General features: G+C 42.4%; 1 protein-coding gene across 1 annotated transcript; it reads right to left on the reverse strand.

Moving 5' to 3' along the window:
- Positions 1-4,853: 4,853 nt before the first annotated feature.
- Positions 4,854-16,692, reverse strand: LOC310758060 (vomeronasal type-2 receptor 26-like; the record flags this gene model as incomplete). The annotated part of the gene is made up of 6 exons (XM_083603998.1): positions 4,854-5,752; positions 6,818-6,944; positions 12,661-12,891; positions 13,038-13,826; positions 15,529-15,820; positions 16,484-16,692. The coding sequence occupies 6 exons, from the start codon at positions 16,690-16,692 to the stop codon at positions 4,854-4,856; spliced, it is 2,547 nt and encodes an 848-aa protein (XP_083460124.1).
- Positions 16,693-18,028: the final 1,336 nt, after the last annotated feature.

An 18,028-nucleotide genomic window follows, 5' to 3' on the forward strand; every position in this document is an offset into this window, starting at 1 on the left:
TGTGGGTCTACCTGCTACGCTTTCCTTGTAGCTGTTCCACCAAACATTAGCTGCTGGTCTTAATAAGGATAAGGATACTACTACTACTACTACTACTATATTATTTATACCCTGCCTATCTGGCTGCATTTCCCCAGCCGCTCTGGGCAGCTTCCAACAAAATATTAAAATATAATAGTCTGTTAAACATTAAAAGCTTCCCTGTACAGGGCTGCCTTCTGATGTCTTCTAAAAGTCATGTACAGTAGTTCTTTATCTCCTTGACATCTGATAAGAGGGCGTTCCACAGGGTGGGTGCCACTACCGAGAAGGCCCTCTGCCTGGTTCCCTGTAACTTGGCTTCTTGCAGCGAGGGAACCGCCAGAAGGCCCTCAGTGCTGGACCTCAGTGTCTGGGCAAACGATGGGGGTGAAGATGCTCCTTCAGGTAAACTGGACCGAGGGCGTCTTTCCTGGAAAGCCAGTCAGTCAAAATTTCTGATCTAGAAGGCAGCATCACACAGATGTAGCTTCCCACTTCACCTGCTCTCTCTCTATATATATAATACATCCAACCTTTCAGGCACCGTTGAATAAAAAACTTCCTGCTGCCCTTAATTGCGATATTTACCTTATTGGTCCCAAAGGCAATATTCAACAGGTGAGGTGGGGGCTACTTGGACTCAGGAAAGAATAAAAATAGGTCACTGTGATTGTGATTATTGTTAAGGGAATAAAGTTGTCCCCTGCAACTTTATGGGAGCAGGTGCAGGGCAGGAGAAAACATGTTTACTCAACAGGCTGCAACGGATCATGAAGGGTAAAGGTGACTTTGCCAAAACATGATTGACATCAGAAGAGCCTTGATGTTGGATTAGGCCAAAGGCCAAAACATGATTGACATCAGAAGAGCCTTGATGTTGGATTAGGCCAAAGGCCCACAATGTCCAGCATCCTGTTCTCACAATGGTCAACCAGTTGACACAAAGGGAAACCCACAAGCTGGAGATGCCATTTTCCTACCTCCAAAGGAGGAACATAGTGGTTAAGAGTGGTGGACTTATAATCTGGTGAACTGGGTTCGCTTCCCTGCTCCTCCACATGCAGCTGCTGGGTGACCTTGGGCTAGTCACACTTCTCTGAAGTCTCTCAGCCCCGCTCACCTCACAGAGTGTTTGTTGTGGGGGAGGAAGGGAAAGGAGAATGTTAGCCGCTTTGAGACTCCTTAGGGTAGTGATAAAGCGGGATATCAAATCCAAACTCTCCTCTTCTTCTCTGCCCTTGTTCCCTGTAACTTCACTTGTTGCAGTGAGGGAACTAGCAAAAGGCCCTCAAAGGGGGACCTCAGTGTCCAGGCAGAATGTCTGAGTGTAGATGTTCCTTCAGGTATACATGGCAGAGGCCAGTTAGGTCAGCACCAACACTTTGAATTGTGCTCAGCAATGTACTAAGAGCCTCTGAAGATCCTTTAGGACCGATGCTATATGGTCTTGGCGGCCACTCCCAATCAACTAGTCTAGCTGCCACATTGTGGATTAGTTGTAGTTTCCGAGTCACCTTCAAGGGTAGCCCCATGTAAAGCACATTGTAGTAGTCCAAGCGGAAAATAACCAGGGCTTGAACCCCTCTGGGGAGACTGTGGGCAGTTAGGGTCTCAGTCAGTATCTTAAAAAGTTCATACACATTTACAAATAGTTTATGAGAAGAGAGATGAATTTGGCAGATGATTCTTGATGAGGATGAAAAATGCAAGACTAGGAGAAAACTAGGACATGGAAGGACATGACTGAAGTTTTGGTTTTGGACTGGACATGGACATTGATTTTACATAGTCAGATAAGAGACAAATGGTCTCAGAAAATTAAAGTTGTCAGACTTGTAGATAAAGAGAACTTGGTAAAGTTTTGTGACATCTATGGCAATTGTCCATAGAAGATCCCAGGGCTGTTCAAAAGGGGAATTCAAATCAGGCGCACCGAGTTCTACCCAATATTATGGGTGCCCAGTGTGTACTTCCATAAAGAAGGCTGATCACCGAAGAATTGATGCTTTTGAATTATGGTGTTGGAGGAGACTCTTGAGAGTCCCATGGACTGCAAGAAGATCAAACCTATCCATTCTTAAGGAAATCAGCCCTGAGTGCTCCCTGGAAGGACAGATCCTGAAGCTGAGGCTCCATGACTTTGGCCACCTCATGAGAAGAGAAGACTCCCTGGAAAAGACCCTGATGCTGGGAAAGATGGAGGGCACAAGGAGAAGGGGACGACGGAGGACGAGATGGTTGGACAGTGTTCTCGAAGCTACCAGCATGAGTTTGACCAAACTGCGGGAGGCAGTGGAAGACAGGAGGGCCTGGCGTGCTCTGGTCCATGGGGTCATGAAGAGTCGGACACGACTAAATGACTACACAACAACAAAAGTGTGTACTTGTGACGTCATGTGTGTTTGTGATGTCACATCTTCGCTGCAAAAGGCAGGTCTGACATCTCCAATGTTGGACCACCCTAAACTTCCCACAATTCTTCCTCCCTTGTGCTGAATGGGTTTTCATCAGGTGTGAACATGCCATGTCTTGTTTTTGTTTATCTGACCCAGTAACTTGGAATTGGATCCATTTCACGTTCATTGGACACATGACCACCTATTGTAAATATTAATACCCTTACCACGCTGGTTCTTTAAGGGGAGAAGAGACCCTTTTTCTCTCCCCTTCTCTTATTGCTGTTTGGCTCTGCATTAAGCTGCTTCTTCTGCTGCTGACCACTAGGTGCCATCCCTTTTGCACCTCATCCATTAACAACTCTGCTGCTGGATAAAGTGAGTAGAGCAATAATGGGAGCTCTCAGTTAAGATGAAATTCTCAACTCTGCCCCTTCTATCACTATTAGACACTCAGGGCCTACTTTGCTTTACCCAAGCTTCTAGTTAAACCAGAGCCTGGTGCAAAATAATATGGGGAGGAGCATCATAAGAACATCAGATGAGCCCTGCACCTGTGTTGGGAGGAATGAGGCTAATGTAGTCCAGCATCCTGTTTTCACATCAGCCAAACAGATACCCCAAGGAAGCCTGTAAGCACACTGGAGCTGATTTCTGCAGCAATCTCCCAATGTGTAATTCAGAACTAAGGTCCAGGATTCCTCTGAGCACATACTCACATCAGGAATTTATTTTTAGCACCAGAATTAGGGATTATATTTGGGATTACACTCCTAATTCCCATCAATTTATCCTTACTGAGCAACCTCATTGAGGGATATGGTGGAGAAGGCCTTTTTTGTTGTTTGTTGTGCAGGATTTTAATTTACAGTCACCCCTCTAATGGTGTGAGATTAATCAAACTGAGATGTCTGACTGCGGGCAGCAATTGTACAGATTCTAGACAGATGAGGGGCTTGTCAGTTATTAAGACCATACAGAAAGACACCAGAAATAATGTCATAAAAGGAGATTTTACTTCAAGAATTAGAGTCTGAAATACAGGGAAGAAATCTGAAGGAACCAGCATGAGAGATCAGTATAAATTGACACATGCAAAGCAGCAAAGGTATTTCCAGAGAGACGGATTATGCCCAGGTGCAGCTATTTCTGAAGAGCAGACAATCGCTTGACTTAAATACACTTGGTGCTATACTTTGAAATTGTTAAAACAAAAAAATATTTTTTTCTTCCAGTAGCACCTTAAAGACCAACTAAGTCTTTACTTTGAAAATTGTTAGTATTACTTTGAAATTGTTAGCATTGAAAATCAAGCATCATTTGTGATATTAAATTGTTGGCAAAGAAACTAGAAAATGCCTACATGAGGCCATTATCACATGCATACCGATATTCTCTAGATGAAACAAAACTCTAGCCAAGTTCTCTTTATGTCCAAGTCTAACAATTTAATTTTCCTGAGACCACTCATCTCCTTTCTTACTATCTAAAAACAATGTCCATGTCCATGTCCGGTCCAAAACCAAAACTTTAGTCATGTCCTTCCATGTTCTGTGTTTTTCCTAGCCTTGCATTTTTAATCCTCATCAAGAGCCTTCTGCCAAAACCATCTCACTTCTCATAAACTATTTGTAAATGTGTATCAACTTTGTAGATACCGGCTGAGACCCTACCTGCCCGCAGAACGTCTCCCCAGAGTGGTGCAGGCCCTGGTTGTCTCCCACTTGGACTACTACATTGTACTTTACGTGGGGCTACCCTTGAAGGAGATTCAGTGACTACAACCAATCCACAATGCGGTAGCTAGACTGGTTGATTGGGAGTCGCCGCCCAAACCGTGTAACATTAGTCCTAAAGGATCTTCACGGGCTCCCAGTACGTTTCTGAGAATGCTCCCAGTACGTTTCTGGACACAGAGATTTAGCTACGAGGGCCTTCTGGTGGTTCCCTCACTGCGAGAAGTGAGGTTACAGGGAAGCAAGCAGAGTGCCTTCTCAGTTGTGGCACATTCACTGTGGAACACCCCGCCCCATGTCAACGAGATAAAGAATTACATAACTTTTAGAAGGCATCTGAAAGCAACTCTGTATCAGGAAGTTTCATGTTTTATTATGTTTCAATATGTACTGTAAGCCTCCCAGAGTGGTTGGAGAAATAAATTATTACTATTATTATTATTAGAAGTAGTAGTGGTATTAGTTGTATCAGAATCCCATACAACATTTAAAGATATCCCTATGTACCCAGTTCAATATCATTTTCTTCTAATTTAGCTAAGTACATTTTGTACTTTAGTAATTCAGTTTGCAACTTCTTAAGCAGCTTATGAAATCCTGCTATGGGTCATAAACAGTTTAACTGCAGTTGAGATTGTGGCTGGGACTTCTACCTGTACAATTTTATGATACCCCTAGAACTAAGGATCAAATGTCATATTTAGTTTTTTCTTGTCAGGTGCTCCTTTGTGTTGAAATCAGGCCTCAATATAATAATGTAGCATTTGGGAATGAAGATGCAGCCCAGAAGCCCAGCACTGGAGGCCAAGATGGAGAAGATCTGCACGGCTACCATGTATTTCCCCTTTGTGCTCAGGTAGGTGGGCACAAAGGACACCCAAACACTGCAGAAGACCAGCATGCTGAAGGTGATCAGCTTGGCTTCATTGAAGGCCCCAGGAAGCTTCCTGGCTAGGAAAGCCACCGTGAAGCAGATGGCAGCCAGGAAGCCCATGTAGCCAAGGGAACTGTATAACATGGCAACAGATCCTTCGTTGCATTGGACAATGATCTCTCCAAGCTGGGAGCTCAGGTCAAAATCTGGGAATGGAGGAGAGATCCCCAGCCAGATGGTACAGATGAGAACTTGCACGCTGGAGCAGGAAATGACAATGGAGTGGGCCAAACTCTTCCCCAGCCATCTCCTCACCTTGTTCCCTGGCTTAGTGGCCAGGAAGGCCAGGACCACAGTGATGGTTTTTGCCAAGACAGAAGAGACAGCAACTGAGAAGATGATACAGAAGGCTGTTTGTCGGAGAAGGCAGGTCACTTTCCTTGGCCTCCCAATGAAGAGGAAGGAGGACAAAAAGGAGAGCAGTAGAGAGATGAGGAGGATGTAGGAGAGGTCTCTGTTGTTGGCTTTGACTATTGGAGTTTCTTTGTATTTAGTGAAGATTCCTAACACAAAGCCGGTGGTTAAGGATAAGGAGAGAGCAAGGGAAGCCAGGAGGCTCCCCAAACTTTCTTCATAGGACAGGAAGGTAAATATTTTGGGGACACATTGATGTCTATCCTCATTTGGATGCTGATCTTCTGGACATCTGGTGCATTCATTAGCATCTGCAGAGAGGAAAACACCCTTCAGTATCCTAACATCAGTCACACACCTGAAATTTGCTGACAACACTATTGCATTTGGTGATTTCTCAGAAGGAAAAACTATGGAGAAACCTAGTCTGAATAGAGACAATGGATTCATATCTCATTACACATGCTAAACTATTTTTGGTCACCTGCATACTGTCCCTTGCTTTTTTCCTGTCTGACTAATTGCAGTCATTATCAGTCTTCAGCAGGTTTACCCATTGAGCTAATCAGCCATGCCCTAGTACCCTTCTGAGAAATACCCCACCCCACCCTACCACTATATATAAGGGTCTGGTGACTTCTGTTTCAGAGTATCTGAAGAAGTGTGCATGCACACCAAAGCTCAGGCCTAGAACAAACTTAGTTGGTCTCTAAGGTGCTACTATTTTATTTTATTTCCAGTGCTATTTTCTAGAAGAAGAGGTGCCTGTCAGCGAATGGTCTGAATCAGAGGATTGGGGAATGCATTCTCAGGCAGATCAGCTCCTCTCTGAAGAGGGAGAGACACAAACACTGCACAGATTAGAACAGAGTTACCTAGCTATGAGATAATGGAAAGAGAACAGAAGGGAGGGAACAGCGAGCAAGGATGTCATAGGAGAGTGTGGGGGACCCCCCCTCCCCACAAACTAAGAAGTCCATACGTATTAGAGAACAAAGGATGCAGAGAGCAGGAGGAACATCTTGTTGGCACCAGGATGTTGTGCGGGGTAGAAGGGGGAGGATTTAGAGTAGCCAACTGTTCTACTTGTGGAGTGATGTGGATCTTTGCTTGCAACCAGATGACGGAATAAAAAGAGTATAAATTATAAACTTCTAATTTATTCTTATTTGTGAAGTTACCAAAGGGAGGGGAGGACTGTCCACACCTGACAGTGCCGGAACTCACCATGAATGTCTCCATTGTTCTCTGAGAATGCCAATGGTCTCCACCTGACAGATGACGGAACTAGCCATTACTAACATCATGTTTGCAGTGGCTCAAATATTTGCCCCATCCTCCCATCAAAGGCCATTTTCTCTGAGATCCTCTCCTACCTTCCTGAGTGGAGATGGTCCCTTCAGAGCAGGGAGAACAATCATAGCAGCAGGGCGGCTTCCCTTCCTGAACTTTTCTGGAATATCCAGGGAGACAGCTTTCTGTGCATCTTGTACGAGGGACGGTCTAGGCATGAAGAGAAAACTGAGCACTAAGGAGAAAGTGAAAGGTGTATTTATACCTTGGGACACAGATAATAGAATTTTGGAAGGATCCCGGAGAGGAGATATTTGCTTCCAATAACCTCAGGTGACCCCAGACCATATTTTGGGCAGTTACTTTTTTCTTTGATTTTTTGCAGAGCTGCATGGCAGAGAAACCTTTTAGGTTCTTCTGATCCCCCCGCCTTTAACACTGAAATAGAATTGTTTGCAAATATATTAGCCAATAGACTAAAAAAAATACTAAATGAATATATACATCAAGATCAAGCAGGGTTTTTACCAGGTAGACAAATGAAGGAGAATATAAGAAATATTTTGAATATAATAGAATACCTGGAGGCTAAAAATGAAAGGAAAGCGGCAATGATGTTTATACATGCTGAAAAAGCCTTCGATAATATTTCTTGGAAATTCCTGACAAAGTTTTTAGAACAAATTAGATGTGGTTCTAAATTTTTAAAAGGAATAGCAGCAATTTATTCAGAACAAAAAGCAGAATTAATTATAAATCAGGTGATAACAGACGATTGTAAGATTCAAAAAGGAACAAGACAAGGATGCCCATTATCACCATTACTATTCATCCTGGTACTGGAAGTACTTGCCAGAAATATAAGAGCAGACAAAGAGATTATAGGTGTAAAAACTGGGAAAAGTGAGTTCAAGTTAAAAGCATATGTAGATGATTTAGTGATAACAGTGAAAGAAGCCAAAACGTCACTCCCTAAAGTAATAGAAAAGATTCAGAAATTTGAGGAAGTTGCAGGATTTAAGTTAAATAGGAATAAAACTAAATTATTAGTTAAAAACATGAAGGAAGAAGAAAGAACCGAATTAGAACAAAACATTGAGATTGAAGTCCATAAAAAAGTTAAATATTTAGGGATTTGGTTAACATCAAGAAATATAAACCTATTTAAAAATAACTATGAAAAAATTTGGCTTGAGGTAAAAAGAAATGTAGAAATATGGAGCAGAATGAATCTCTCGATGTTAGGAAAAATATCAGCGATTAAAATGAATGTGTTGCCAAAAATGCTATTTCTTTTTCAATCAATATCAGTCATCCTGAAAGATGAATGCTTTAAAAAATGGCAGAAAGAGATTTTAAGATTTATCTGGGGGGGCAAAAGGCCAAGGATAAAACATAAAATACTTACAGATGTAAAAGATAGAGGTGGGTTTGCCCTCCCAGACCTTAAATTGTATTACAAATCTGCTTGTTTGGTATGGATCAGGGACTGGATGAGATTGGACAAGCAAGAGGCATTAGAACTAGAAGGACATGACAACAGATTTGGCTGGCATGCATACTTAGGGTACGGGAAAGGGAAGATTCATAGAAGCTTTTACAGCCATATAATTAGGAAATCATTAATGAGAGTATGAGAAAGATACAAAGACTTATTGGAACAAAAGACCCCATGGTGGCTTTCACCACATGAAGCATTACTGCTCAAACCACTTGGAAAAAAAGGAAAATGGCTCACATATGTTGACTTATTAAAGGACCATGATGGAAAATGGAAATTAATAGATCTCATCATAGATCAAAGTTCATTTTCAGAGTTAGTTGCATTATCGACAATTATATGAAACATAAGGAAGACAGCAAGAAAGGATTCAGCTATACAAGATCTAGGTTTCAAATAGAAGTGATTGAAGGGAAAGTGAAACTATTCAAGGCCGCATACAGCATACTGGTAGAATGGGAGATGAAAGACAAAGAGGTAAAATTAGTCATGATGAAATGGGCACAAGATATAGGTCATAACATCATGATGGAAGATTGGGAAAGGTAATGGGGAAAAAAATCCCCTTCATGGATCACTACCTTGCCGTGGCGAAGGGGCTTGAATAACTCAGAGAAGCTATGAGCTATGCCGTGCAGGGCCACCCAAGATGGACAGGTCATAGTGGAGAGTTTTGACCAAATGTGATCCATCTGGAGCAGGAACCGGCAAGCCACTCCAGTATCCCTGCCAAGAAAACCCCATGGACAAAGACAACAGGCATATAAAAGTTATGACGCTGGAAGACGAGCCCCTCAGGTCGGAAGGCGTCTAACATGCTACTGAGGAAGAGCGGAGGACAAGTTCAAGTAGATTCAGAGCTGATGAAGCGGCTGGGCCAAAGCCGAAAGGACGCTCAGTTGCGGATATGCCTGGAAGCGAAAGGTTTCTGCTGTAAAGAAAAATATTGCATAGGAACCTGGAATGTAAGAACCATGAACCTTGGTAAGTTGGATGTGGTCAAAAATGAGATGGCGAGAATAAATATTGACATCCTGGGCATCAGTGAACTAAAATGGATGGGAATGGGCAAATTCAGTTCGGATGACCATCATATCTACTACTGTGGGCAAGAATCCCATAAAAGAAATGGAGTGGCCCTCATAGTCAACAAAAGAGTGGCAAAAGCTGTACTGGGATGCAATCTCAAAAATGATAGAATGATCTCGAAACGAATCCAAGACAGACCTTTTAACATCACAGTAATCCAAGTTTATGCACCAACCACTGGTGCTGAAGAAATTGAAATTGATCAATTCTATGAAGACTTACAACACCTTATAGAAATGACACCAAACAAGGATGTTCTTCTCATTATAGGGGATTGGAATGCTAAAGTAGGGAGTCAAGAGATAAAAGGAACAACTGGCAAGTTTGGCCTTGGAGTTCAAAATGAAGCAGGGCACAGGCTAATAAAGTTCTGCCAAGAGAACAAGCTGGTCATCACAAACACTCTTTTCCAACAACACAAGAGACGACTCTACACATGGACATTGCCAGATGGGCAGCATCGAAATCAGATTGATTATATTCTCTGCAGCCAAAGATGGAGAAGCTCTACACAGTCAGCAAAAACAAGACCTGGAGCTGACTGTGGCTCAGATCATCAGCTTCTTATAGCAAAATTCAAGCTTAAACTGAAGAAAGTAGGAAAAACCATTGGGCCGGTAAGATACAATCTAAGTCAAATCCCTTATGAATACACAGTGGAAGTGAGGAACAGGTTTAAGGATTTAGATTTGGTGGACAGAGTGCCTGAAGAACTATGGATGGAGGCTCGTAACATTATACAAGAGGCAGCAACAAAAACCATCCCAAAGAAAAGGAAATGCAAGAAAGCAAAGTGGCTGTCCAACGAGGCCTTACAAATAGCGGGGGAGAGAAGGCAAGCAAAATGCGAGGGAGATAGTGAAAGATACAGGAAATTGAATGCAGATTTCCAAAAAATAGCAAGGAGAGACAAGAAGGCCTTCTTAAACGAGCAATGCAAAGAAATAGAGGAAAACAATAGAATGGGAAAAACCAGAGGTCTGTTCAAGAAAATTGGAGATATGAAAGGAACATTTCGTACAAAGATTACCATAGTAAAGGACAAAAGTGGCAAGGACCTAACAGAAGCAGAAGACATCAAGAAGAGGTGGCAAGAATACACAGAGGAATTATACCGGAAAGATATGGATGTCTCTTATACCCCAGGTAGTGTGGCTGCTGACCTTGAGCCAGACATCCTGGAGAGTGAAGTCAAATGGGCCTTAGAAAGCACTGCAAATAACAAGGCCAGTGGAAGTGATGATATTCCAGCTGAACTATTTAAAATTTTAAACGATGGTGCTGTTAAGGTGCTACACTCAATATGCCAGCAAATTTGGAAAACTCAGCAGTGGCCAGAGGATTGGAGAAGATCAGTCTACATCCCAATCCCAAAGAAGGGCAGTGCCAAAGAATGCTCCAACTATCGCACAATTGCACTCATCTCACACGCCAGCAAGGTTATGCTTAAAATTCTACAAGGCAGGCTTAAGCAGTATGTGGACCGAGAACTCCCAGAAGTGCAAGCTGGATTTCGAAGGGGCAGAGGAACCAGAGACCAAATTGCAAACATGCGCTGGATTATGGAGAAAGCTAGAGAGTTCCAGAAAGACATCTCCTTCTGCTTCATTGACTATGCAAAAGCCTTTGACTGTGTCGACCACAGCAAACTATGGCAAGTTCTTAAAGAAATGGGAGTGCCTGATCACCTCATCTGTCTCCTGAGAAATCTCTACGTGGGACAAGAAGCTACAGTTAGAACTGGATATGGAACAACTGACTGGTTCAAAATTGGGAAAGGAGTACGGTAAGGCTGTATATTGTCTCCCTGCTTATTTAACTTATATGCAGAATTCATCATGCGAAAGGCTGGGCTGGATGAATCCCAAGCTGGAATTAAGATTGCCGGAAGAAAGATCAACAACCTCAGATATGCGGTTGACACAACCTTGATGGCAGAAAGTGAGGAGGAATTAAAGAACCTTTTAATGAGGGTGAAAGAGGAGAGCGCAAAATATGGTTTGAAGCTCAACATCAAAAAAACGAAGATCATGGCCACTGGGCCCATCACCTCCTGGCAAATAGAAGGGGAAGAAATGGAGGCAGTGAGAGATTTTACTTTCTTGGGCTCCATGATCACTGCAGATGGTGACAGCAGTCACGAAATTAAAAGAAGCCTGCTCCTTGGGAGAAAAGCGATGGCAAACCTAGACAACATCTTAAAAAGTAGAGACATCACCTTGCCAACGAAGGTCCGTATAGTTAAAGCCATGGTTTTCCCGGTAGTGATGTATGGAAGTGAGAGCTGGACCATAAAGAAGGCTGATCGCCGAAGAATTGATGCTTTTGAATTATGGTGCTGGAGGAGACTCTTGAGAGTCCCATGGACTGCAAGAAGATCAAACGCATCCATTCTTAAGGAAATTAGCCCTGAGCGCTCACTGGAAGGACAGATCGTGAAGCTGAGGCTCCAATACTTTGGCCACCTCGTGAGAAGAGAAGACTCCCTGGAAAAGACCCTGATGTTGGGAAAGATTGAGGGCACAAGGAGAAGGGGACGACAGAGGACGAGATGGTTGGACAGTGTTCTCGAAACTACAAGCATGAGTTTGACCAAACTGCGGGAGACAGGCGTGCCTGGCGTGCTCTGGTCCATGGGGTCACGAAGAGTCGGACACGACTAAACGACTAAACAACAAATGGAAAATTGATTTCAAATTTACAGATTGTTCTTTGCTGAAAGAAAATTATATGAAGATGATGTATAGATGGTATATGACTACAGTGCAGTTAGGAAAAATGTATAAAACTAGCTCAAATATGTGTTGGAAGTGTAAGGAAAAGGAGGGGACATTTTACCATATGTGGTGGGATTGTAATGAAATTTAAAAAAATTGAAATGATATACAATGAATTGAAGAAAATGTTCTATCTAACATTTGTTAAGAAACCTGAAGCATTTCTGTTAGGGATTGTGGGAAAAGATCTGCCAAGGAAGTTGAAAAATATCTTCATGTATGCGACAACAGTGGCGAGAGTCTTAATAGCACAAGGATGGAAGAACGAGGAAACCCCGACTAAAGAACTGTGGCAAGAGAAACTGATGGACTATGCAGAACTGGCAAAATTGACACATAAACTACAGGACAAGGATAACTGTGACTTTAAAGATGAATGGGAAACTTTTACAAAGTATTTAAAGAAGCAACAAAGCGAACTGGACTCCTTGGCAGGCTTTGAATGCTTCAAGAAAGCATCCACAAGATTGCAGTCAAAGCCTCATATGTAGTATTCAAAATGTTATTAGAGCATAGCAGATGTCATAGTTAATAAAATGACAGATCCAATCTTTCCTACCTTCTTAAATCGCTTGGGCCACACAATTGCTTCTGGGTTAATGGTGAACTTCAGATTTGAGGACTTTAGTCTCTCTATTCTCCCAATTTTCACTCTATCATGAGAGTTATTAGGAAACAGCACCCAATTCACGATATCAAAGTCAACGGCCAGTGCCCCATTCTCATCCAGGTACTGTCCATCAGCTGAAGTATTAGAGTAGAACTGGACTTCTTTCAAGAAACGATGAAGCTAAAATGACAGAGGAAAATCCAACAATGAGTAAGCAGGGCTGAATTATGTAACATGGTTTCATGTTCTCTCTACATCCTAATCTTCTCTGAGTAAGCACTAAAGTATCTCTCGCCTGGATTCATCTGACCATGCTAGATTATTACCTGCCATGGCTGTAGCTTTTGAAGTTCCATGTTGCTTCCACCCAAAATCAACAACCTCTTTGACCTGGATGAATATGCGGCATTTAAAGCTTGAGCCACAGTTTGGATACTCAGGTAATTCACATAGCTGTCTTGGGACTGGATTCTTTCAATCTCTTCCTGGGGCAGCATCTTCACATTATCCTTCTCTTTGCATTTGGTCATACCCCTCACAGACAAGGCATGCTTTGAATAGGAACAATCAAATGCTTCTTCTGAATACCGTTGACTAGCCAAGGACATTGGCCCATAGTAGGCTTTCTTCGTCCTTTTTTTGGTCTTCATTACAAAGGACAAAGAGCCATGGGCATACCGGAAGCAGTCAATATCATGTAACCAAATTTTGTTATGAAAAACTGTGGTTATCCAGACTTTCCCCCCAGTTTGTATCCTTTCAAGTAAGGACTCAACCTCTATGATTATGAAAAGTCCACTTTGAGAGTCTGCAAAGTAAACAAATACATTGGCTTGTCTCCACAGGGCAGGTGCTTCATGGGGTATCCATAGCCAAGTTTCTCGTTGTACTCTTTGTGTGAAGGCAACACAAATTTCCCTTTTGTTCATTAGAGGTGTCAAGGTACTCAGGAAGCTTTCCCCATTGTCATTGTCTGGAGCAAAGAGGCCGACCCACGTCCACCTGAAATGCAGGAGGAGTTGGACCATCCCTTGGTACTGTGTTTCTTGGTTTGGTGTCATGCGGTAGACAAAAGGGGACTGGAATTTATCAGTAAGAGCAAAGCCATAACTGAGCTGGTAAAAAAAGAGAGAATTGTGGCTTGTATTTCAGGATTAAGACTGGATACTTCTATATGAAAGATGCCGACAGATTTATTCAAACATCACTGTTTTTTTTTGGAATTTAAACAACATTTTTTAAAAGTTCAAGCAATTCTTATACCGATTAATGGCAAAATTCTCTATGCAGTTAAGAAAGAGTCAATAAAAAAATGATCAAGAAGGTAAAACTCAATAATCAAACTTCAATTAAAATGCCTGCTGCAAGCAAAGCAAAGCAAAGTTTTCTGTAGGCTTTAGAAAGTCAGTAGGATGGTCAAATGGGCCTAAGAATTTAGATCTAATATCCTTATGGAAGCATGAGAAGGATTGTGGAAGGAAGATCTTGTCAGTATTTGAAAAGGAACGAGTTCTGACCTTCTTTACCTGGTCCTCAGACCCTAGTCAGCACAAAGAGTCCTTGAGAAAGAGTACTTTGCAGAATGCTGCTTTTATTCTTAAAAGAAGTCTCCTCCAACCATGACTAACAGCTTTATACATACACCAAACTCAGCCAACTTTCTGCCATTCAAGCAACCCTCCACCACACACAATCAATGACCACTCTATATATACAGATATTTGTAGGTCAAAGGTTCATGAGTCATGCAGGCTTTGCCGATTCATTGTAGGCCGCTGACTCATGCTGACTTTGGTATTAAAGAAACAGCGGCTAATTTTAAGCTGTTACAGATCTGAGGTTTACTGCATGCTGTAACTGTAAAATTTTATGAAAATGCTCAATCACTGGTATTTAACTGTTAATAGCCAGAAACTGGAACGGAGACTCAATCCCGACCAAACTGGAGTGGCAAGAGAAATGGCTGGAGCATGCAGAGTTGGCATGAATGACGGGGAAACTAAGAGACCACATGGAACAAACATTTAGGAGAGAATGGAACTTGTATAGAAAATATCTCAGTGAGCACCGTAAAAATATGAATTCACTGGTAGGTCTGCAGTGACTGCTGCAGAAATGTAGGAAATCATAGGAAAACAAAATAATGGAGATTCATTTGGAATGATAAAAAAAAAGTGTGACAGGTTAAAAGCATTTAGGATCCGCAATGGGCCGATCGGAAGTCGTTATAAAAGTTATTTATAATGAAAGAAGCTAATCATGTGGGGATATGTATTTTTCTTTTTCTGAATGTACGCTTTTTTGGAATTCAAAAGAGCATTTGAAGAAAGAAAGAAAGAAAGAAAGAAAGAAAGAAAGAAAGAAAGAAAGAAAGAAAGAAAGAGGCCTGTCTCTACTCAACTGCAAGGGAGTTCCATAACCCTTCATACCCTCCAACATATGGGAGAAGAAAAGGCTAAGGAGTAAACCCTGCACAAATCCTGCACCAGCTGAGTGGTGCTTTGTTTGCCTCCTTCCAGCAACTCCTGCAGCTAAGCTTGTGCCAAATGCATTGCTCTGCTTTTCTTTGGAGCACAGCAGTGAGGCTGAGAGGGAGGTCTTGTCATCTTGGCAACCCAGGATTTCTGTACCTACTGCCCAGGCTTGCGCACCGTGGAGGTCACTTTGATACTGCCAACAGAGTGGTTTGACTACATCCCAGAGGCTCATTCCATTGTCTTTCAAGACAGACAGATGCCAACAACAACAACAACAACAACAACCAGGTGGCTAATGTTGCCAGGTGTGTTTCACTTTTCACTTGGACCCATTGATTACCTGTGGGATCTTGTAGATGCCCAATATGCTTGCAATGTGTGTGGAGATGTCAAATTCACTCTTTTCAAGAACAGCTAGCAGCCTTTTCTGCTTCCCACAGCTGTAGTTTGGAATGTTGATTTTCCCACCAGCAAGCAGGTCTGTCATGGAGTCAGAAGTCAGTCTTCCCTCAGAATAGGTATCATAGATGCTGTAGCCCAGGGTGATGTTGGGTAAGAGGCTGGGGTTGTGATTAATATCCCGAACAGCAAAGGAGGAGGAAATAACATGTGAGTTTTTCTTATCCACCCAGCTGCGAAAAAAGTGTGTCACACAGTCAGTCTCAATTCAGTGAAAATGAAAGTCACATTCATTTTCGTATAAAGGCAGCTAGGAAAATAGGTCAGGAAGTAGAGCAAAGAGAGACATAGGTCCACCTGTACCTGTGTCTGGAGTATCTTTGCAAGGGAGGAGTGTGGAGGGAAGACCAGAACACAAATCAGCCTCATTTCTGGTGACCTACCAAAAGTCCCTTGAGCCAAAATGACCCCCAGGCTGCATTGCAAATGACAAAGCACAGTTGACAATTATGATTTGCAGTTGCATAGATTTTGTTGTGCATGGGGGAAAGAAATGTGTTCACATTTTATTTACTATAGAAAGCTTGCAACTGAAACACATTCCAAAGCACTTCCAACCCTTTAGAAAACAAGTTATGCTTTGGAGAACAGTACCTGCCAAAACTCCTACTAATTACTTAAAACATATTATAAGATGTGTTGCAACATGGCTTTTCACCAATAAGAGTAATAATAATTTCTGGTTGGGTTTTCCTAGCCACCATCTGAACAGAAACATAGAACTCTTTAAATAAATGAAATGAAATGAAAAAATTCAAGGGTATCAAAAAACAAGTGTATCACGGGAAATGGAGAGTAGGTAGGAAGCAGAAATAAATCAATGCATCATTACTTACGAGTCAAGTCTGCTGACAGGGCTGCTGGAAAAGGTGAAAGGAAATTGAGCATTAAAGAATCCTGAAAATGTGACCCCACTAATGAGGTGGTCTGCTAGCCTGCAAAAATTTGCAGCTAATTTTCGCTCCTTGATTGGATTCAGTGGGCATTTTTCCCTCAGCTGCATCCCATTGGTTGCAAGAGGCAGCAACACAAGCAGTGTTATCATTCTGGGTCTACCTGCTACGCTTTCCTTGTAGCTGTTCCACCCAACACTAGCTGCTGTTTATACTAAGCCCCAAATTCTTGCAAATCGGAGATTGCAGTAAATTGACAAATGTAGCTTCCCACTTCACCTGCTCTATATCTTGCCCCCCTAGATTTTGTGACACGATATATATCTTATAGATCCAATGTTTCTGGCACAGTGGAATAAAAAACTTCCTGCTGCCCTTAATTGCGATATTTACCTTATTTGTCCCAAAGGCAATATTCAAGCGGTGGGGTGGGGGCTTCTTGGACTCAGGAAATAATAAAAATAGCTCACTGTGATTCTGATGATTGTAAAGGGAAGAAAGATCTCCCCTGAAACTTGATGGGAGCAGGTGCAGAGCCGAAGAAAACATGTTTACTCAATAGGCTGCCACATATCATCAAGGGTAAAGGTGACTTTGGCAAAACATGACTGACATCAGAAGAGCCCTGAGGTTGCATCAGGCCAAAGGCCCACAAAGTCCAGCATCCTGTTCTCACAATGGCCAACAGTTGACACAAAGGGAAGCCCACAAGCTGGAGATGAGAGCAGAACTTTCCCTGTATGCCATTTTCCTACCTCCAAAGGAGGAGTGATAACCAATGGCTTCAAGTTGCAGGAAACAAGATTCCAACTAGACATATGGATAAACTTTCTGACAGTAAAAACTGTTTGACAGTGGAACGTCTCCCTCTGGAGGTTGTGGGCTCTCCTTCCCTGGAGGTTTTTAAGCAAATGTTGGACCTATATAATGAATTCAAAAAACCAACAAAAGTACTGAAACTCTCAGTAAAAGACCCAGAGAGAGTGCATTGCAGCATCCCAATCTTGAATTCAAGTGTGTGCCCATTTGAGTAAATCCAGTTATTGTCATGGAAGCCCTTAAGTCCTAATTGGGCCCAATGGCAAGTTCTGCATGGGTATGGTCCTCCAAAACTATGCCAGTGACCACCTGTGCCAGTTCAGTCAGTGGTGCCCCTGGGCATGGTTCATACACCATCAACATCCCCTAGCTGTCTCTCCAGCCCAACAAATACATTCCAAGAGCTAGAGATATTGTTGGAAAGGAAATAATGCTTCTATGGACAATTGCAGCAGGGCAATTGTCCATTGAAGATCCCAGGGCTGTTCAAAACAGAAAAATCCAAAAGGGGAGTTAAAAATCAAGCGTGCTGAGTTCCACCCAACATTATGGGTGCCCAGTGCGTGCTTGTGACGCCACGTGTGCTTGTGACATCACTCCTCATCGCTGCAGCAAGAGGGTCCAACATATCCAATGGAGGACCACACTAAACTGCCCACCATTCTTCCT

The sequence above is a fragment of the Podarcis filfolensis genome (genome assembly GCF_964270895.1).
Source record: "Podarcis filfolensis genome assembly, chromosome: 2".
NCBI classification, from domain to species: Eukaryota; Metazoa; Chordata; class Lepidosauria; order Squamata; family Lacertidae; genus Podarcis; species Podarcis filfolensis.